Source organism: Myxine glutinosa (genome assembly GCF_964187855.1).
Source record: "Myxine glutinosa chromosome 12 unlocalized genomic scaffold, kmMyxGlut1.1 SUPER_12_unloc_1, whole genome shotgun sequence".
Taxonomy (NCBI): Eukaryota; Metazoa; Chordata; class Myxini; order Myxiniformes; family Myxinidae; genus Myxine; species Myxine glutinosa.
This window is the reverse complement of record NW_027616355.1, coordinates 649,708-673,216: the sequence shown is the minus strand read 5'-3', so window position 1 is coordinate 673,216 and position 23,509 is coordinate 649,708. Positions and strand designations below refer to the sequence as shown.

At 40.9% G+C, this 23,509-nt stretch overlaps 1 protein-coding gene across 1 annotated transcript in view; it reads right to left on the bottom strand.

Moving 5' to 3' along the window:
* The window catches only part of LOC137437801 (actin nucleation-promoting factor WAS), an 86,474-nt gene that overhangs the window by 42,588 nt on the left and 20,377 nt on the right, over positions 1-23,509 (bottom strand). Inside the window, exon 2 of the mRNA XM_068132439.2 lies at positions 1,161-1,301. Within this exon, the coding sequence (XP_067988540.1) occupies positions 1,161-1,301 (141 nt within the window). The remainder of the gene's footprint in view (positions 1-1,160; positions 1,302-23,509) is intronic.

Here is a 23,509-nt window from a genome sequence, read left to right as displayed (position 1 = left end):
TCTGAGCTTGCCACACTTTTCTCATCCCCCACCTCACTCCCCTTACAGCCCCCAGTAAAATTAAGCCGTTAGTTTGATGCATTAATTTAATCTGGTGTTGGTGTAGAGCAAGCATGATGGGCCGAATGGCCTTCTCCTGCGTCAAATTTCCTTGTTGTTCCTTGTTAATGCAAGCTCAAATATTTTTTCCCCCAAGTAACACACTTTATGCATGTGATCGCATGCGCGCGCGCACACACAGACACACACATGCACACAATATGTACATACACACACATACACACACATATGTACATACACACATACACACACATATGTACATACACACATACACACACACATATGCACACTCACACACACACGCACACATGCACAAACATACACACACACACACACACACACACACACACACACACACATATGTACATACACACCCATACACACCCATACACACACACACACACACACACATACACACATACACACATACACACACATATGCACACTCACACGCACACATGCACAAACATATACACAAACATATACACACATACATACACACACTCACACACACATACACATACACACACTCACACACACATACACATACACACATGCACACACACAACCATATACACAAACATATACACACACACACACAAACATATACACACACATACACACATACACATTCACACACACACACACAAACATATACACAAACATATACACATACATACACACAAACATGCACACACACAAACATATACACACATACACATACACATACACATACACACATGCACACACACAAACACAAACACACACAGAGGTGGATACTTTGAGACTTGGGAGGGTTCCATTCCACCTTCTGAAACCCGCATATGGAGATAACAACCAAGGACACATGGTGATCTTGCTAAGATGAAAGCTGATATAATGATATATTCAGTATCAAGAGGAACAAAACCATGGGTTTAACAGAGAGGAAGCTGAGTTTGACAAAATTCATGCACATATAAACAACATAATGTCAAAGTGAAATAGTCAAAAACAGGAAGTTAAACTTGTTTAATTAGCATGACAATATCACTATATGCTCAACTTCCTGTGGAGTAATGGAATGATTATTTGGACACAGCACTTGGGGGAGGATTCACCTTTACGTTGTAGATGCGGATGTAGTAAGATCGCTGCGGATTGTCTTTCACAAAGCAGGCGACACCACAATGGGTTTTGTTCCATTGTCGACTGGAGGATGGGCCGGAAGTGTACAGCTGGACCACTGCGGATGCAAGTGTCTGACCACACATGTCATTCAGATCATACTACTGTATATGGGATACATAATATCATAGCTTGCATTCTGACCACTTGCTGCATCCTATTTCCTGTTTCTTTCTGTTGAATGAGCATAATGGCAAATTTCCACCAAAAAGGGATGCCAACATTTTAGCCTTAAGATAGAGGTAAACCCTCACATTATGAAATGGAAGGTATTGTCGCGCGAATGCCCTCGGTTAATACCGTGGGATCGCGGATGGCCAAATGGGCTTTAACGGAGGCGACGATCAATGACGGATTCGACTATGCTAGCACGGGAGGAAGAAGGAAGAGGAGCGGCGAGCTATTACCTGACGCGATCCGAGCAGTCTTCAACCCTGCAAATTAATCTCACACGAACACGGGATTTGGTATGAAAGGGAAAATAATAGAAGGGTTTATTCAAAATAAATATCAGGACAGGGAAACGCGGTGATACAACTAAATTTTAGGTTGGGACGTCCCCACTCACAGACTTCAAATACAAGACAATGGGAGAAGATGAATAAAATAAACGTATTGTTGTGCTCGTGTGTGAAATGTGGTGCGTCTTAGCTGTCTGTATGTGTGATGTCGGTCAGGCTCCGTCCAGCTCTGATGTTGGTGTGAAGCAGGCCTCCGTCCGCCTCGTTCACGCTCCGCTAGGCCCCGAGTCCCTCCTCACCCCCCCCCCCCCCCGCTCAGCGGCACGCCTCGCTCCAAGCACCAAGCACCGCTCCAAGCACCAAGCCTCGCTCCAAGCACCAAGCCTCGCTCCAAGCACCAAGAGCACCAATACCAAGAGCAAGCACCAAGAGCACCAAGACCAAGAGCAATCACCAAGCACCAAGACGACAGGGAAGACCGCAGGGAAGAATGCAGGGAAGCAGAATGCCGACCAACAGGGAAGAACGCAGAGAAGAAGCACCAATAGCACGCGCAGAACCCAGAGCAAAGAGAGCAAAAATGCCCGCCAGCATATGCTGCAGAGTGGCAATGTGGTGTGACGTCAGCCCTTTTTCTCCCAATCAGTCCCTCACTTCTTGGTGGTCTTTCCGTGCCTTCCAACGTCACTTGCCCTTCCCCTCCAATCAGCGACCTGCTTTTAAGTAGTGTTTCCGCGCCTTCCGCACTGATTGGCCGAGTGTTCGCGCCTTCTGCACTGATTAGCTGAGGTGTCCATGGTCATTGGCCAATCAGTGTGCCGCTTCCTTCCACCTTCCTTTCACCAATCAGTGGACAGCTTCTTACTCCAACCAATCACACGTTCCCTGGGCGTGGCTCTTGCTTGTCTGCACGATGTTTGACGCCCATGTCGGCGTTGTACGTGGCCGCTTCCTGCTTGTCTTTCTGGTTTGTTTTATTGTAAGGGAGGGGATTTAATTAATGTGGTGCACTAAGGGCCTATCTAAATGTCTATGGGAGTGCGTTGACATAAGGGACACTGGGTTGCTCACAGAGGGAACTACACACGAGGGAATTTTACCCATAATCCCTGTACTAACGAGCATGCCCCGCCCCCTCGTGGCGGCGACACAGATACAACTTATTCCGACATCCGGCTAAACACAGAACTTATTAAATGTAGATTCCCTATCACGACAGTCGAGTACCTACCTATGCAGATCTACCTGGATCTAGATATTCCTCTACCCCCTGACATAACAGTATCATCAACTAGAATACGAGGTAGATGCACAACAAGCTAGGTAGGCTCAGGTCTGACGTTTTGACTATTGGGTTGACTTCTTCATCCAGGTCTGTACAGGCATCACACACTTGGCGTGAATTTTCTTCCCAAGGGGGAGGGAACATCACGTGACTATAATCAACATATGGTAGCCCGAATGAGCTTAAGCTTCCACAATCCATATATGAGATTGGTACCCCTGCCCTCGCGAAGCGAAAAGTGGCATTAAGTGATCGGTTGCATATGTACTACGTACATCGTACGTGTCTGCATTAAAAAATATATTTTTCTTGGCAACCGATTGACACAAAATTTTCTCCATCGTATGTGTCTACTCCTGTATAAAATTTTTCTGATAATTATGACGTCATAGGTCACGTGATATGGGCGCCATCTTAGAAAACCCGAAAAACTTCAAACCGCTCCATGGAAAAATTGAAATGTGGCTCATAGTAAAGAACTCTGCATGGGGAACAAGTGTTGTTAACATTGACGTCATTGGTGCCTTTATTATGACGTCATAATTCGACAAGTACAACACTTAGTCCGATCAGTTTGAAATTTCTCGACCATGATGTACGCAACAATTATATTTGAGAATGTAAATTGATGACATCATCGGTCACGTGGTCTGGCAGCCATATTAGATGAAAGAAACGAAAAAACCTTACAAAACAGAAGAGAAGGCTTGCACCAAGTCGACTGCGTGGGGTAAGTATTCTATGAATACCATCTAGTTTTGGAATGTTTTGTGTGATATGACTTGTATCATAAGAAAATCGGATTTGGTTGTGTTGGATGAGATATGTTGCATCAATCATAGCCAATGGGACATTGTGGCTTGCTCATATTATACACCAGACAACATTTTTAGCTGGTCGATGATGGAGTCAACATGAGCTCTTAAAGCCATAACGATCGATGTCCTTCAGTCAGTCAGTCAATCAGTCTGGGTCCATTAATGATCTATTTCAGTTCTTCTAACGTGTTGGAATACGCAGAAAGTCAGACACGATTGATTTAACCTTAAAATGTAGCGCAAAAACCACGGCAAAATGAAGTGTAATGCATGAGTAAAGGTTGACACTGAAGAGTGCTTATTTTGAGGTGTACAGATCGAGTGGGTAGAAGAAACATACAGGTAGTGACAGAACGCATAAATCTGAAAGAATTGGAAGAAGGAAAGTGAAAGAGAGAAATGGAGGCACACCATCCACGCGAGATGTGCACACCATCAAGAGAGTAGAGAATTAGAAAATATAACAATTGTGAGTGAAAAATAGAAAGAGCTTGAAAATATCGATTGAGTGTTTGTGTGCTCTGCCTGAAGGCAGGTCCTTGGCAGCTTGAAAAGGGAGACACTGGATGGTTTGCCATTGCCTTCCCAGCAGTTAGTTCGGGCAGAAATTTGGAATTTCACCAGGATGCCGGAAATAACACATCTTTTGGCGACGGACACAGTGGGGTCTTTATGGGACACCCAGTTTAATGTCCATCCAAGTGACGGCACACACATTGAAGAATCACCCTGCTTGAGAAATACCAGGATGCCAGTATATAGCTGGTTTGGGATTCTAACCAAGGCTAGATAGATCTGAACCAAGTGTGAATTGTAAATATCGTCTTAGCTATCCTGCCAACCCCATTATATTGTCGTATAATTCCCCTCGGTGAATACTGAGGAATCACGGATAGCAAATCGAGTGTTATTTGAGGCGTTATTCAATAGCGGATTTCACTATATACGCGCGAGAGGAAGAAAGAAGAAGAAGAAGTGGGAAGCTTTTACCTGACGCGGATGGTCGAGCAGTCTTCAACCCTGGGGAAATTAACTCAAGTGGGAACGGGTTTAGAATATACAAGGAAAATAATGAAAGGGTTTATTTACAATGGATGCCGGGACAAGAAAATGCGCCGGTCACTAAAACCCCATAATGAGCGCTCCTACACCAGACGTATCAAACAGACAAGGGAATATATATAATAAAATAAAGGGGGGTCGTGCGTTTGTGGTGCGGGCTTATCTCCACTCGACTGAGGTGTGTCAGGGATCATCAGGCCCCGAGCGCAGTCCGGACGCAGCTCTGGTGTTAGCACGAGGAAGGCCGACCGGTCGTTGGCGCGAACCAGGCTTCGACATGCGCTCGCTCGCTTGCTGCTAGGGCCAGCATATGCTGCAGAGTGGCAAGCCTCGCCCGTACGCCAGTCGCTCGCATGTGAAAACCGGGGAGAAGAATCGTCAGCGCTCCACCGTCTCTCCAGGGTCAAGAACGCAAGGGAAGGCAGTCCAACTGAGAGACTATCCAAAACAAGAAGGGATCCAACGCAAGAAGGGAAGAAGAGCGAGAAGGTGTCCAGCACGAGAAGGCCAAGAGAGAAAATGTCGGTCTCCGCGAACATTTAACGTCAGTTCCTGATGTCACTGGCACTTCTCCTCCAATCAGCGCATCGCTTCTTGCTCGCCTCTCATGTCCTCCAATCCGAGGGAAGCTTCTTGCCCCACCCCTGGCCAATCACCAGTCCTTCCTTGCTCTGCCAATCGGCGGCCTTCATCCTGCTTCGTGTCTTCCTTCCACGAATCAGTGGCCAGCTTCTTGCCCCTGCCTTGACCAATCACGAGCTTCATCCTGCCTCGTCTCCCTATTGGTGGTGTCTTGTCCAATTGTGTGATCTCCCCATCAAACCCTTCGACCAATCCTTCGTGAGGTGGGCGTGGCCTCAGCCTGCCTGAGCAATGTGTGTCTGCCAAGTCAGGGTTGTCAACCCAAGTGCGTCATCTGGGTTCCGGTTAGTTTTATTGTTGGGGGGATTTAATTAGTGTGTGCGCTAATGGGCCTAACTAATGTCTATGGTGTAGTGCCATACGGGACAATGAATAGATCACCAGGTCTCAGACACAGGGTAATTAGCATAATCCCTACTCCATTTACCACAAGGCCATCCTTGTATGACCACAAATATACACTTAATCCGACATCCAGGCTAGAGAGGTCCCTGACTTATGTACATCGAAATGGTTCTTCTTCTTCACGACAGTCAGAGCATAATACCTACACAGATCTACCTGATCTATACACCACTCTACCCCAAAATTCATAACAATATATTGTTGCAGGGAAGTGATGAAGTTTAAACGGGGTAACATAGCTTAGTTATGTCATCATTAAATGTTCAGCATAAGGTGGATGGTAATTGTGTACAAGTCAAAATATGTCTGTACAGATTTAATTGTGATCCCTTCATTCTGTAATGTGTCTCTGATCCGATTATCACTTGTTAAGCCTTTAAATCTTTTCCTCTGTTATCTGTCTTTTAAATATTTATTTTGAAGCGTAAGCCATTTGGAGGAATGAACAGGTGTGTCGAAACTGTCTTGTCAGAACAGAACGATAGTTAGCATCACCACAGGGGGCATGTGGAAAACTTTGTTATAGCATGTGGCAATATGACTTATTGAGCTGAGAAAAGTCGGTAACTCCTGGTCGTGTGCCGAGCTGTAACGCCCGATGGAGCCAGCAGAGGGAGTGGATAAAAAGGCAGATACAGATGAAATCGCTTCTTGGAATTGGAGGAGGAGGTTTGATTTTTAATTGGGACTGCTGGCTATACCGAACCTGTGGAGAGGGCTGCTGTGTCACGCCTCACCAAACAAGCTGCACCAATTTTTTTCCTTGGTCAGTAGCACGAAACAATAAAACAGTCTCCCGCCTGGATGTATCCGAACTGCCACTATACTCTTTGACAGGCTCTACCTCCAGGATTGCTGATTAATTGGTGAACAGCAATCTTCAAGTCTTTCCACAGATTTCTGAATGGGATTCAAGTCTGGGATTTGGCTGAGCCACTCAAGGACCTTCATGTTAATGTTCTGAAGCCATTCCAGTGCTGATTTAGGTATATGCTTTCGGTCATTGTCCTATTGGAATGTAAATCTTCACTGCAGTCTGAGGTCTTTTGCACTCGAAGGCAGGTACTCCTCAAGGGTTTGCCTGTATTTGGCTCCATTCATTGTTCCTTCTATCCTTACAAGTCCCCCAGTCCCTGCCACTGAAAAGCATCCACATAGCATGATGCTGCCACCACCATGCTTCACGGTAGGGATTGTGCTAGATGGGTGATAAGCTGCGCTCAGTTTCTGCCAGCCATAGCATTTTGCATTCAGGCCAAAGAGTTCAATTTTTGTCTTAACAGACCACAGAATCTTTTGCCACCTGCTCTCAGTTTTTCATGTGCCTTTTTGCAAACTCCAGGCGTGCTGTCAGATGCCTTTTTCTCAGGTGTGGCTTCCATCTGGCCACTTTCCCATTTGTGAAGTGCTGCAGAGACTGTTGTCTTTCCAGCAGGTTCTCCCTGTCTGAATGTTTATTGTGTTCTTGGTCACCTCCCTGACCAAGGCCTTTCTTGCCAGGTTGTTCAGTTTAGTGTAGGAAGGAAGAGTCTGGGTCGTTAATATTCTTTCCATTTCCGAATGATGGAGCTCATTGTGCTCTTGGGAACTTTCAACACCTAGAAAATGTTTTATACCCTTCCCCTGATCTGTGCTTTTTGAAGTTTATCTCGGAGTTCCACAGGAAGTGCCTTGGACTTCATGGTAGAGTGTCTGCTCTGACATGCACCGTCAACTGTGGGACCTTATATAGAAAGGTGTGTTTCATTCGAAATCATGTCCATTCAATTTAATTAGCCACACGTGGACTCCAATCAATTGTGGATACATCTCAAAGATGATCAACAAAAATTGGATGCACCTATGCTCAATGTGGAGTGTCGTAGCAAAGGGGTTAAATTCTTATTGACTCAAGACATTTCAGCTTTTTATTTTTAATTATTTTGTAAAAATTTAATTACCTTATTTAAAACAAAATTCCACTTTGATATTATGTGGTATTATTTGTAGATCAGTTTCTCTATGGTGGTAAATTATGGTACTGAATTCAATTTAATCAATTTTACATTCAGGCTGTAACAACAAAATGTGAAAAAGTCAAGGGTGTGAATACTTCCTGAAGGCAATATATTGTCATGTGCCTGCCCTCTGGTGAACACCGCAGGGTGACACAGATGACCAAACGAGCTTTACTCCAAGGTGTTCAATCCAATGACGACGGTATTCGTCACACGCGAGGGAAAGCGGGATGACGAACTTACCTGGACGGCTTCCACCCGATTTCTTCGCACCTGGATAAATTAATTCAAACTACACAGAAGTAAAATGTACAACAAAAATGCCGGCTTTATTGAAGAAATGCCGGTAACCAAATGAAACATGGCCAAATAAAAACTATAATTTATAATCAGAGTGCCCCCACATAGACTCAATTACAGACGAGGGATAAAATAACTGAAAAATAAATATGTGTAGTTTGTGGCACATAGCTCGAATCGGCTCTTGAATCTCGTCAGGAATGATCAAAAACCCCTTGCGTCCTTGGCGGGAAAATGCGCTCATTGACGCGAACTCGGCTTCGCTGCCTGACCGCTCACTCCTGGCTTCGTCGAGAGCGCAGCGAGCAGGCAACGCCTGTCCACTCGTTGTTCTTGCTTGGGAAACTGCAGTTCTCGGTCCGCAGTTCCTCCTCATCACAATCACGATGAGGATGTCAGAATACGACCGTTCATGATGAATCTTCCTTGTGGAAGAGCAATAGCGACCGTTCGCTATGGGATCCAGAACGAGAAGAAGCGAGAAGAGAGAAATGTCCGCCGTTCAAACTATTTTGTACTTGAGGCTCTGACATCATCTTCCCAGTCCTTGTGCCAATCAAAGCCCAGACCAATCACTACTCTTGTAGGCGTGGCTCCACTGACCTTTTGTGCTGTGTACTCACCAAGTCAATGTTATCCATGGTAGTGTTCGATGCCTGGTTTCCGGTTGGTTTTTATTTAGCGTTATTAATTATGGTGTCGATTGCTTGGTTTGGCTATGGTGCATAGTGTGGTGTCATAAGGAACACAGGAAAAGATAACAGGGGCAATTACATACAGGGGATTAATTTACCCATAATCTCTCGCTAATTAACATACATCACCCCTCTTATGGGGACGAAGATACAAGCTTACCCGACATATGGTATACTCTACACGAATTTCCTACTTATGATACATCGAGGTTTCTTCTTCTTCACGACAGTCAGAGCACACTAATCTATACACTCTACCTGGTTCTAAGGTAATCATTGTCTACCCCCTACAAACGTAACAATATATATATATCAGTATTTACTTTTTACCTTGTCACAGAGCAATCACTATGATTTTAACCTTCGATTCATGTGCCAGGCTATGAACCTTCACCTTGCTCTCCTAAAGATTATTCAAATGGAAGCATTCCCTGTGTGAAGAGGTTTTCAGAAATGATATTCCATGTTAAATTGGCATTATACATGCACGGGACATTGATATAAAGGTATATTTACTCGCGGTATCCAATACATAAAGAAGAAAGTTTGTGTGGTTGCTTATTCGTTTATGCATTCGGACCCTGCAGGAACCAGTTCAACCAAGCTTTGCAAGTCCTCTTTCGTCCAGATAAAAAATTGACCCCAGGTAAAACCATATAATTGGCCTTCAGGCCTCGTTCGAGTCTTGTGTTTATATACTGCCTGGGTTTTTTTCCAGGGGCGATTGTGTCATATGTATTGTGAAGATCGTATGTTGAGGTTGTAGTGATTTGTCGTTAACAACACAAATTGAACGATTATATAATGTTTACACATGAGCCTGTGAAAAGAATGCTTTTCACAGGTTTATTATAACACCTCTATGGTCAGGCTTCGAGTGAGGATGTTGCTGATATACTGCCTGGGTTTTTTCCTGGCAGCGATTGAGCAATATGTTTTGTGAAGATTGGGAATTCATATGAAACCATAAGGCCAACATTCCCCAATTTGTCATGTAAGAAATATTTAAATACATATTTCATTGAATTTCCCCAGGCAATGCCAGGTACTTAATCTAGTACTCTATAAAATAATAAATCTGTGATAAATATCACATATCCACAAAACCTAGAATGTAAAATATGAAGAATTGTTTAACTCTCTTCACCACCCTTTTCTCATACACACCTCCTCTCATTTCCTCACTTTCCTTCTCTCTCCATTCCATTTGCTCCCCTATCTCTTTCTTTCATCAATTTTCTCGCACACTCACCCCTCTCAGTCCTCCAACAATTCCACACCATTCTCAAAATAGTCACAAAAAATATATATCTGAATTGCTATTGAGATTCAGAGCACAATTGTAATATATTTTTGTCATTTTGTGTCATAAATATACTGTATAGTTTTCGTGTTTCTTGTACCACCGCACTTATAATCATAAGAAATGTTATCACCCATAATCATATTACGAATGGAGACAATCTTGCTTCTCGAGCATATTTTTATGGTATTCATGACTCGTATATTTCAGACACTGCAATGTACACATCCATGGTTGGCTGTGGGTCCTTGAAGGAAGTGTAACTCGCATCCGGTTAAACAACCGCAGTTTTTCCACCACCGGTAACGAAAAAAGAGCAATGTGGCGGCCCATGCTATTTGAAAGCATTCTTTCCAATTCAACTTCCTTTTTTTACACCATGGTACTTCTCAATTTCTCCATGAGATTGTCGATTCTGTTTTTGTTTTCTGAAATAATCTTATCATAAATTGCATGAAAGTAATGCAGAATTATATCTCCATGATGTTAAATGAATCAAGCAAACCATAGTTACAAATAACATACCTCAACCAAGCCATATTTTAAACGTTTTCACAACCGCTGTCCCTTCCTCAACATGGACTTCCCCTGACCTGCCCACAAAACAAGAGATCACTTTAAAGTGACTTTGTAATGCAGTGGGCCTACCGCCATTACAGAATTCGATCACTTAGCTTACTGGGATTGTAGAGAGTAAAAGAGGCTCAATGGCACGATATGGCCACCCGGTTTCAAAAAGGATTTTACTAAAAGGTCTTTTGTTGTTAAAAGACAATCAGCATGGAGCAGATTCTCTTATAAGCCTTGCTACAGAACATGAAGCATTGTCCACGGTCAACACAGATATGGAGTTTCGATGACGGAGAGGTCCGCATCTAGATCTTCACCAAAATTGAGTCGTCCATGTCAGACACCCAACGTGTGCACACCCAGCTGATGGTCATTGAATCGGAGAGTCGGTAATCTGACAAAATTATTCAAACCTCTTTCGGTTTCTCTGCAAAGACTTTCTTTCACACTCCAGTAACTCTGACTATCGCTCGTGCGATGATGAATCTCTTTTTGATTGCAAGTTATTTTCCCATCATTTTCAGGTCTTGAGTTAATACATGTAATTTTGAGTTAATAACAATAATTTCATTCCCATTTTCATTAATAATTTCATTTTGAGTTAATAATGAACAAAAATGTCAAGTTAGAGTTTTGATTCTGAGTTAATAATGAGTTGTATTTATATACTGTATATATATATATATATATATATATATATATATATATATATATATATATATATATATATATATATATATATATATATATATATATATCTATATATATATATATATATATATATGTATATATATATATATGTATATATATATATATATATATATATATATATATATATATATATATATATATATATATATATATATATATAGTCGCGTTCCTGGGGATTAAAATCCTCCAAGGAAACGATTGCCGAACAAGCTTTACACTCCGAGGCGTTCAATTCAATATGATGGTATTCGTTATACGCGAGGGGAGGAAGAGACCAAAGGGCGCTTACCTTCACGGATCTCACCGGCAGTCTTCACACCAGGATAAATTAACTCAAACAACCCGAAAGTAAAATGTACAAAAATACCAGATATTATTAAAGAAAATGCCGGCAACAAAGAAAAATGCACGATAAATGAAACTATATTCCTAAATTGTCGCGCCCCCTCACAGACCCAAATACAGACAAAGGATAAAATAACTGAAAATAAATGTGTTATTTTGAATTAGTGGGCACTTATTTCAAATCGGCTGGGGTATCTCGTCAGGAATCGTCAAAGAACGTCTCAGGCCTTTGTCGGAAACGCACATTTGTTGGCGAGAACTAGGCCTCACTGTGCGTCTTGCTCACTCCCGGCTCCGTGCACGAAGCGAACGAGCACGCATGCAGCTCGCTCCTCTAGCCGTGCTTGTCCTCACGATCACCAGCAAGATCTCAAAACACAGCCGATCACGATGAAGCTTCCTTGCGCAAGAGCAATAGTGACCGTTCACGAACAAAGTTGGACCCAAGAGATAAGAGAATGTCGGCACACGACCGTTCACCACCAGTTCCAAAATGAGAAGGGCGAGAGGACGTCGATGCTGAGAGAGCCAAAATGTAACCATTTGCTAACAAAGTCCAGCAGGAGAGGGAAAATGTCCGCCGTTCCAAGTGTTTTGTAAGCGCGGCTCTGACGTCATCCGTGCCTGCTTCACCAATCCCATAGTCCCATCTTACCAGTCCTCTGTGCCAATCAAATCCCTGTCCAATCACTGCTCTTTGGGGCGTGGCTCCACGGAGCTTTTGTGCCTCTGCGCTCACCAAGTCGGTGTTATCCACGGCAATGATTTATGCCTGGTTTCCGGTTGTTTTTTAAAATTTGTGTTTTAATGGCCAATTTCTGGCAAGGTGTGTTTAGTGCGGTGTCAAGGAACAGAGGATTAATGATAGAGGCAATTACATACAGAGGATTAATTACCCACAATCCCTCGCTAATTAACAAGCCCCACCCCTATGATGGGGACGAAAATACAAGCTTACCCGACATCCGGTCTACACAAATTCCCTACTTGTGATCACTGAATTGAAAATATATAGATCGCTCATACTCCGTGAAAGGTGTAGCCGCTGTGTCGCCATCTTGGTTAGCACGACTCGACCGACTCGCTTCGCAGATCTCGTTTGTTTTGAACGTGTCCCAGATTTTAAAAGCGAGACAACTGTTAAAAAGCCATTTTGTGCGGCAATAAACTGCTGCAATCGGTTACGGAAGGTTGTGGAAAGACGTTTCACAGCTGTTTCAAAGACGTTTAATTCATAGTCCATAGTGCTATGCAAGTTTCATGAAAATGTCCCGAGTTCTTTGCGCTCCCAAATTAACAATATTTGTTCTCGAATTTTTTTTTTTGTGAAAAGGAAAGGATAAAGGAAAGTGTTGTTGTAACTGTGATAGGTTTCTTATTGAAAAACGATTGCACAAAAGGTGAAAAAATGCAATCGCTTTTCACTCTGAATTACGTGCAAAAGCATGATGGAAATCACCATTGCCCAGCATCGAGTGCCAACCAAGATGGCGCCCGATAGCTACATCTCCACCTGTGTGGTGTGAATGGCAATGGTCATTCTATATATTTTCAGTTCAGTGCTTGTGATACATCGAGGTTTCTTCTTTTTTACGACAGTACAGTCGGTGCACACTAATCTATACACTCTACTTGAGCTATGGTATCCCTATCCCCCACAAAAGTAACAATATGTTGTTCATATATCCAACACACATGTTCAGTAATTCATTTTTTAATTTCCAAACTATTTAGACCAAAGTCTTTGAGTACTGATTATTACCTCACCTGGAACATAGTTCCGGGGAGCTTATGGGATGGCGCGTCAGCTGTCAGTCTGTCAGTCCATAAGCACTTGCAACCTGCAACCGCTTATTAATTATGTGGTGGTGAGGTGTTTTGATTTAGTTGGTGATGAGGTGTTTTGAATTACATGGTGGTGAGGTGTTTTGAATTACTTGGTGGTGAGGTGTTTTTAATTTCGTTGTGGTGAGGTGTTTTTATTACGTGTTTTATGGCTGTGAGGTGTTTTCAATTTCGTGGTGGTGAGGTGTTTATAATTTAGTGGTGGTGAGGTGATTTTATTACATGTTTTATGGCTGTGAGGTGTTTTAAATGACTTGGTGGTGAGGTGTTTTGAATTACTTGGTGGTGAGGTGTTTTCAATTTCGTGGTGGTGAGGTGTTTTGAATTACTTGGTGGTGAGGTGTTTTCAATTTCGTGGTGGTGAGGTGTTTTGAATTACTTGGTGGTGAGGTGTTTTTAATTTCGTGGCTGTGAGGTGTTTTTATTTCGTGTTTTATGGCTGTGAGGTGTTTTTAATTTCGTGGTGGTGAGGTGTTTTTATTTCGTGTTTTATGGCTGTGAGGTGTTTTCAATTTCGTGTTTTATGGCTGTGAGGTGTTTTCAATTTCGTGTTTTATGGCTGTGAGGTGTTTTCAATTTCGTGTTTTATGGCTGTGAGGTGTTTTCAATTTCGTGTTTTATGGCTGTGAGGTGTTTTCAATTTCGTGTTTTATGGCTGTGAGGTGTTTTCAATTTTGTGTTTTATGGCTGTGAGGTGTTTTCAATTTCGTGTTTTATGGCTGTGAGGTGTTTTCAATTTTGTGTTTTATGGCTGTGAGGTGTTTTCAATTTTGTGTTTTATGGCTGTGAGGTGTTTTCAATTTCGTGTTTTATGGCTGTGAGGTGTTTTCAATTTTGTGTTTTATGGCTGTGAGGTGTTTTCAATTTCGTGTTTTATGGCTGTGAGGTGTTTTCAATTTCGTGTTTTATGGCTGTGAGGTGTTTTCAATTTTGTGTTTTATGGCTGTGAGGTGTTTTCAATTTTGTGTTTTATGGCTGTGAGGTGTTTTCAATTTCGTGTTTTATGGCTGTGAGGTGTTTTCAATTTCGTGTTTTATGGCTGTGAGGTGTTTTCAATTTCGTGTTTTATGGCTGTGAGGTGTTTTCAATTTTGTGTTTTATGGCTGTGAGGTGTTTTCAATTTCGTGTTTTATGGCTGTGAGGTGTTTTCAATTTCGTGTTTTATGGCTGTGAGGTGTTTTCAATTTCGTGGCTGTGAGGTGTTTTCAATTTCGTGGCTGTGAGGTGTTTTCAATTTCGTGTTTTATGGCTGTGAGGTGTTTTCAATTTCGTGTTTTATGGCTGTGAGGTGTTTTCAATTTTGTGTTTTATGGCTGTGAGGTGTTTTCAATTTCGTGTTTTATGGCTGTGAGGTGTTTTCAATTTCGTGTTTTATGGCTGTGAGGTGTTTTCAATTTCGTGTTTTATGGCTGTGAGGTGTTTTCAATTTCGTGGCTGTGAGGTGTTTTTAATTTCGTGTTTTATGGCTCTGAGGTGTTTTCAATTTCGTGTTTTATGGCTGTGAGGTGTTTTCAATTTCGTGTTTTATGGCTGTGAGGTGTTTTCAATTTCGTGTTTTATGGCTGTGAGGTGTTTTCAATTTCGTGGCTGTGAGGTGTTTTCAATTTCGTGGCTGTGAGGTGTTTTTAATTTCGTGGCTGTGAGGTGTTTTCAATTTCGTGTTTTATGGCTCTGAGGTGTTTTCAATTTTGTGTTTTATGGCTGTGAGGTGTTTTCAATTTCGTGGCTGTGAGGTGTTTTTAATTTCGTGGCTGTGAGGTGTTTTTAATTTCGTGTTTTATGGCTCTGAGGTGTTTTCAATTTCGTGTTTTATGGCTGTGAGGTGTTTTCAATTTCGTGTTTTATGGCTGTGAGGTGTTTTCAATTTCGTGGCTGTGAGGTGTTTTCAATTTCGTGGCTGTGAGGTGTTTTCAATTTCGTGTTTTATGGCTGTGAGGTGTTTTCAATTTCGTGTTTTATGGCTGTGAGGTGTTTTCAATTTTGTGTTTTATGGCTGTGAGGTGTTTTCAATTTCGTGTTTTATGGCTGTGAGGTGTTTTCAATTTCGTGTTTTATGGCTGTGAGGTGTTTTCAATTTCGTGTTTTATGGCTGTGAGGTGTTTTCAATTTCGTGTTTTATGGCTGTGAGGTGTTTTCAATTTCGTGTTTTATGGCTGTGAGGTGTTTTCAATTTCGTGTTTTATGGCTGTGAGGTGTTTTCAATTTTGTGTTTTATGGCTGTGAGGTGTTTTCAATTTCGTGTTTTATGGCTGTGAGGTGTTTTCAATTTCGTGGCTGTGAGGTGTTTTTAATTTCGTGTTTTATGGCTCTGAGGTGTTTTCAATTTCGTGTTTTATGGCTCTGAGGTGTTTTCAATTTCGTGTTTTATGGCTGTGAGGTGTTTTCAATTTCGTGGCTGTGAGGTGTTTTTAATTTCGTGGCTGTGAGGTGTTTTTAATTTCGTGTTTTATGGCTCTGAGGTGTTTTTAATTTCGTGGTGGTGAGGTGTTTTCAATTTCGTGTTTTATGGCTCTGAGGTGTTTTCAATTTCGTGTTTTATGGCTCTGAGGTGTTTTTAATTTCGTGGTGGTGAGGTGTTTTCAATTTCGTGTTTTATGGCTCTGAGGTGTTTTCAATTTCGTGTTTTATGGCTGTGAGGTGTTTTCAATTTCGTGGCTGTGAGGTGTTTTTAATTTCGTGGCTGTGAGGTGTTTTTAATTTCGTGTTTTATGGCTCTGAGGTGTTTTTAATTTCGTGTTTTATGGCTGTGAGGTGTTTTCAATTTCGTGTTTTATGGCTGTGAGGTGTTTTCAATTTCGTGTTTTATGGCTGTGAGGTGTTTTTATTACGTGTTTTATGGCTGTGAGGTGTTTTCAATTTCGTGGTGGTGAGGTGTTTTTAATTTCGTTGTGGTGAGGTGTTTTCAATTTCGTGGTGGTGAGGTGTTTTTAATTTCGTTGTGGTGAGGTGTTTTCAATTTCGTGTTTTATGGCTGTGAGGTGTTTTCAATTTCGTGTTTTATGGCTGTGAGGTGTTTTCAATTTCGTGTTTTATGGCTGTGAGGTGTTTTCAATTTCGTGGCTGTGAGGTGTTTTCAATTTCGTGTTTTATGGCTGTGAGGTGTTTTCAATTTTGTGTTTTATGGCTGTGAGGTGTTTTCAATTTCGTGTTTTATGGCTGTGAGGTGTTTTCAATTTCGTGTTTTATGGCTGTGAGGTGTTTTCAATTTCGTGGCTGTGAGGTGTTTTTAATTTCGTGGCTGTGAGGTGTTTTTAATTTCGTGGCTGTGAGGTGTTTTTAATTTCGTGGCTGTGAGGTGTTTTTAATTTCGTGGCTGTGAGGTGTTTTTAATTTCGTGTTTTATGGCTCTGAGGTGTTTTCAATTTTGTGTTTTATGGCTGTGAGGTGTTTTTAATTTCGTGTTTTATGGCTGTGAGGTGTTTTCAATTTCGTGTTTTATGGCTCTGAGGTGTTTTCAATTTCGTGTTTTATGGCTCTGAGGTGTTTTCAATTTCGTGTTTTATGGCTGTGAGGTGTTTTCAATTTCGTGTTTTATGGCTGTGAGGTGTTTTCAATTTCGTGTTTTATGGCTGTGAGGTGTTTTCAATTTCGTGTTTTATGGCTGTGAGGTGTTTTCAATTTCGTGGCTGTGAGGTGTTTTTAATTTCGTGGCTGTGAGGTGTTTTTAATTTCGTTGTGGTGAGGTGTTTTTATTACGTGTTTTATGGCTGTGAGGTGTTTTCAATTTCGTGGTGGTGAGGTGTTTTTAATTTCGTTGTGGTGAGGTGTTTTCAATTTCGTGTTTTATGGCTGTGAGGTGTTTTTAATTTCGTGTTTTATGGCTGTGAGGTGTTTTCAATTTCGTGTTTTATGGCTGTGAGGTGTTTTCAATTTCGTGTTTTATGGCTGTGAGGTGTTTTCAATTTTGTGTTTTATGGCTGTGAGGTGTTTTCAATTTTGTGTTTTATGGCTGTGAGGTGTTTTCAATTTCGTGGCTGTGAGGTGTTTTTAATTTCGTGGCTGTGAGGTGTTTTTAATTTCGTTGTGGTGAGGTGTTTTTATTACGTGTTTTATGGCTGTGAGGTGTTTTCAATTTCGTGGTGGTGAGGTGTTTATAATTTAGTGGTGGTGAGGTGATTTTATTACATGTTTTATGGCTGTGAGGTGTTTTAAATGACTTGGTGGTGAGGTGTTTTAAATTACTTGGTGGTGAGGTGTTTTTAATTTCGTGGCTGTGAGGTGTTTTTAATTTCGTTGTGGTGAGGTGTTTATAATTTAGTGGTGGTGAGGTGATTTTATTACATGTTTTATGGCTGTGAGGTGTTTTAAATGACTTGGTGGTGAGGTGTTTTGAATTACTTGGTGGTGAGGTGTTTTCAATTTCGTGGTGGTGAGGTGTTTTGAATTACTTGGTGGTGAGGTGTTTTCAATTTCGTGGTGGTGAGGTGTTTTGAATTACTTGGTGGTGAGGTGTTTTTAATTTCGTGGCTGTGAGGTGTTTTTATTTCGTGTTTTATGGCTGTGAGGTGTTTTTAATTTCGTGGCTGTGAGGTGTTTTCAATTTTGTGTTTTATGGCTGTGAGGTGTTTTCAATTTTGTGTTTTATGGCTGTGAGGTGTTTTCAATTTTGTGTTTTATGGCTGTGAGGTGTTTTCAATTTCGTGTTTTATGGCTGTGAGGTGTTTTCAATTTCGTGGCTGTGAGGTGTTTTTAATTTCGTGGCTGTGAGGTGTTTTTAATTTCGTGGCTGTGAGGTGTTTTTAATTTCGTGTTTTATGGCTCTGAGGTGTTTTTAATTTCGTGGTGGTGAGGTGTTTTCAATTTCGTGTTTTATGGCTGTGAGGTGTTTTCAATTTCGTGGCTGTGAGGTGTTTTTAATTTCGTGGCTGTGAGGTGTTTTTAATTTCGTGTTTTATGGCTCTGAGGTGTTTTCAATTTCGTGTTTTATGGCTGTGAGGTGTTTTCAATTTCGTGTTTTATGGCTGTGAGGTGTTTTCAATTTCGTGTTTTATGGCTGTGAGGTGTTTTCAATTTCGTGGCTGTGAGGTGTTTTCAATTTCGTGGCTGTGAGGTGTTTTCAATTTCGTGTTTTATGGCTGTGAGGTGTTTTCAATTTCGTGTTTTATGGCTGTGAGGTGTTTTCAATTTTGTGTTTTATGGCTGTGAGGTGTTTTCAATTTCGTGTTTTATGGCTGTGAGGTGTTTTCAATTTCGTGTTTTATGGCTGTGAGGTGTTTTCAATTTCGTGTTTTATGGCTGTGAGGTGTTTTCAATTTCGTGGCTGTGAGGTGTTTTTAATTTCGTGTTTTATGGCTCTGAGGTGTTTTTAATTTCGTGGTGGTGAGGTGTTTTCAATTTCGTGTTTTATGGCTGTGAGGTGTTTTCAATTTCGTGGCTGTGAGGTGTTTTCAATTTCGTGGCTGTGAGGTGTTTTTAATTTCGTGGCTGTGAGGTGTTTTCAATTTCGTGTTTTATGGCTCTGAGGTGTTTTCAATTTTGTGTTTTATGGCTGTGAGGTGTTTTCAATTTCGTGGCTGTGAGGTGTTTTTAATTTCGTGGCTGTGAGGTGTTTTTAATTTCGTGTTTTATGGCTCTGAGGTGTTTTCAATTTCGTGTTTTATGGCTGTGAGGTGTTTTCAATTTCGTGTTTTATGGCTCTGAGGTGTTTTTAATTTCGTGGCTGTGAGGTGTTTTTAATTTCGTGTTTTATGGCTCTGAGGTGTTTTCAATTTCGTGTTTTATGGCTGTGAGGTGTTTTCAATTTCGTGTTTTATGGCTGTGAGGTGTTTTCAATTTCGTGTTTTATGGCTGTGAGGTGTTTTCAATTTCGTGGCTGTGAGGTGTTTTCAATTTCGTGGCTGTGAGGTGTTTTCAATTTCGTGTTTTATGGCTGTGAGGTGTTTTCAATTTCGTGTTTTATGGCTGTGAGGTGTTTTCAATTTCGTGTTTTATGGCTGTGAGGTGTTTTCAATTGCGTGTTTTATGGCTGTGAGGTGTTTTCAATTTCGTGTTTTATGGCTGTGAGGTGTTTTCAATTTCGTGTTTTATGGCTGTGAGGTGTTTTCAATTTCGTGGCTGTGAGGTGTTTTTAATTTCGTGTTTTATGGCTCTGAGGTGTTTTTAATTTCGTGGTGGTGAGGTGTTTTCAATTTCGTGTTTTATGGCTCTGAGGTGTTTTCAATTTCGTGTTTTATGGCTCTGAGGTGTTTTCAATTTCGTGTTTTATGGCTGTGAGGTGTTTTCAATTTCGTGGCTGTGAGGTGTTTTTAATTTCGTGGCTGTGAGGTGTTTTTAATTTCGTGTTTTATGGCTCTGAGGTGTTTTTAATTTCGTGGTGGTGAGGTGTTTTCAATTTCGTGTTTTATGGCTCTGAGGTGTTTTCAATTTCGTGTTTTATGGCTCTGAGGTGTTTTTAATTTCGTGGTGGTGAGGTGTTTTCAATTTCGTGTTTTATGGCTCTGAGGTGTTTTCAATTTCGTGTTTTATGGCTGTGAGGTGTTTTCAATTTCGTGGCTGTGAGGTGTTTTTAATTTCGTGGCTGTGAGGTGTTTTTAATTTCGTGTTTTATGGCTCTGAGGTGTTTTTAATTTCGTGTTTTATGGCTGTGAGGTGTTTTCAATTTCGTGTTTTATGGCTGTGAGGTGTTTTTTATTTCGTGTTTTATGGCTGTGAGGTGTTTTCAATTTCGTGTTTTATGGCTGTGAGGTGTTTTCAATTTCGTGTTTTATGGCTGTGAGGTGTTTTCAATTTTGTGTTTTATGGCTGTGAGGTGTTTTCAATTTCGTGGCTGTGAGGTGTTTTCAATTTCGTGGCTGTGAGGTGTTTTCAATTTCGTGGCTGTGAGGTGTTTTCAATTTCGTGGCTGTGAGGTGTTTTCAATTTCGTGGCTGTGAGGTGTTTTCAATTTCGTGGCTGTGAGTTGTTTTTAATTTTGTGTTTTATGGCTGTGAGGTGTTTTCAATTTCGTGGCTGTGAGGTGTTTTCAATTTCGTGGCTGTGAGGTGTTTTCAATTTCGTGGCTGTGAGGTGTTTTCAATTTCGTGTTTTATGGCTGTGAGGTGTTTTCAATTTCGTGTTTTATGGCTGTGAGGTGTTTTCAATTTCGTGGCTGTGAGGTGTTTTTAATTTTGTGTTTTATGGCTGTGAGGTGTTTTCAATTTCGTGGCTGTGAGGTGTTTTCAATTTCGTGGCTGTGAGGTGTTTTCAATTTCGTGGCTGTGAGGTGTTTTTAATTTCGTGTTTTATGGCTGTGAGGTGTTTTCAATTTCGTGTTTTATGGCTGTGAGGTGTTTTCAATTTCGTGGCTGTGAGGTGTTTTCAATTTCGTGGCTGTGAGGTGTTTTTAATTTCGTGTTTTATGGCTCTGAGGTGTTTTCAATTTCGTGTTTTATGGCTCTGAGGTGTTTTCAATTTCGTGGCTGTGAGGTGTTTTCAATTTCGTGGCTGTGAGGTGTTTTCAATTTCGTGGCTGTGAGGTGTTTTTAATTTCGTGTTTTATGGCTGTGAGGTGTTTTCAATTTCGTGTTTTATGGCTGTGAGGTGTTTTCAATTTCGTGTTTTATGGCTCTGAGGTGTTTTCAATTTCGTGTTTTATGGCTGTGAGGTGTTTTCAATTTCGTGTTTTATGGCTGTGAGGTGTTTTTAATTTCGTGTTTTATGGCTGTGAGGTGTTTTTAATTTCGTGGTGGTGAGGTGTTTGAAATTACTTGGTGGTGAGGTGTTTTAAATTACTTGGTGGTGAGGTGTTTTAAATTACTTGGTGGTAAGGAGTTTTAAATTACTTGGTGGTGAGGTGTTTTTAATTTCGTGGTGGTGAGGTGTTTTAAATTACTTGGTGGTGAGGTGTTTTAAATTACTTGGTGGTGAGGTGTTTTAAATTACTTGGTGGTGAGGTGTTTTAAATTACTTGGTGGTGAGGAGTTTTAAATTACTTGGTGGTGAGGAGTTTTAAATTACTTGGTGGTGAGGTGTTTTAAATTACTTGGTGGTGAGGTGTTTTAAATTATTTGGTGGTGAGGTGTTTTAAATTACTTGGTGGTGAGGACTTTTAAATTACTTGGTGGTGAGGTGTTTTAAATTACTTGGTGGTGAGGTGTTTTAAATTACTTGGTGGTGAGGTGTTTTAAATTACTTGGTGGTGAGGTGTTTTAAATGACGAGGTGGTGAGGTGTTTTAAATTACTTGGTGGTGAGGTGTTTTAAATTACTTGGTGGTGAGGTGTTTTAAATTACTTGGTGGTGAGGTGTTTTAAATTACTTGGTGGTGAGGTGTTTTAAATTACTTGGTGGTGAGGAGTTTGAAATTACTTGGTGGTGAGGTGTTTTAAATTACTTGGTGGTGAGGTGTTTTAAATTACTTGGTGGTGAGGTGTTTTAAATTACTTGGTGGTGAGGAGTTTGAAATTACTTGGTGGTGAGGTGTTTTAAATTACTTGGTGGTGAGGTGTTTTAAATTACTTGGTGGTGAGGAGTTTTAAATTACTTGGTGGTGAGGTGTTTTAAATTACTTGGTGGTGAGGTGTTTTAAATTACTTGGTGGTGAGGAGTTTTAAATTACTTGGTGGTGAGGAGTTTTAAATTACTTGGTGGTGAGGAGTTTTAAATTACTTGGTGGTGAGGAGTTTTAAATTACTTGGTGGTGAGGAGTTTTAAATTACTTGGTGGTGAGGAGTTTTAAATTACTTGGTGGTGAGATGTTTTGAATTACTTGGTGGTGAGGTGTTTTGAATTACTTGGTGGTGAGATGTTTTGAATTACTTGGTGGTGAGGAGTTTTAAATTACTTGGTGGTGAGGAGTTTTAAATTACTTGGTGGTGAGGAGTTTTAAATTACTTGGTGGTGAGGTGTTTTGAATTACTTGGTGGTGAGGTGTTTTGAATTACTTGGTGGTGAGGTGTTTTGAATTACTTGGTGGTGAGATGTTTTGAATTACTTGGTGGTGAGGTGTTTTGAATTACTTGGTGGTGAGGTGTTTTAAATTACTTGGTGGTGAGGAGTTTTAAATTACTTGGTGGTGAGGTGTTTTAAATTACTTGGTGGTGAGGTGTTTTAAATTACTTGGTGGTGAGGAGTTTTAAATTACTTGGTGGTGAGCTGTTTTAAATTACTTGGTGGTGAGGTGTTTTAAATTACTTGGTGGTGAGGTGTTTTAAATTACTTGGTGGTGAGGTGTTTTAAATTACTTGGTGGTGAGGTGTTTTAAATTACTTGGTGGTGAGGTGTTTTAAATTACTTGGTGGTGAGGTGTTTTAAATTATGTGTGGTGAGGTGTTTTAAATTATGTGTGGTGAGGTGTAATCGTCCCAAACTCTCAGTCTGCACCCCCCCCCCTCCCCTATGTATGTGCTGATGTCCGCACACTGCACAGTAGTGTATATATGTTGCTTCTGGGACACTCTCATTTTCCCATTGACTTACATGTTAATTTTTCCCCTCCCTCATTGCCCCTAAACACCTCTATTTCTCTCACCCTGTTCTTTACGAACCTTCTAACCTTTTGACATGTTATCCTTATTCATTAGACCACTTAAACAATGGTCCTTCTGTGTGAACCTGTGATCCTTCTGACCTTATGGACCTTTTAACCTTTTACTCTTAATATCATCTGGTGAATCATCTTTGGCCCACTCAAACAACGACCCTACAAATATTTGTTTATGTGTGGGAAATAATTTAATTCTCCTACAACTCTCTTCACCATCTAATATATTAACAAAAAAGATGTTTGAGTTTGGTTCTTTATTAAGATATTTTAACTGAGCTAAGATAAAATGGTAAACCTCCCTCAATGTTCTTGTTTGAGCGCCTCCAGTGCCACACACTTTTTGGTAGGCTCTGTCCACTTTTTGTTAAGCTCCGTCCACTT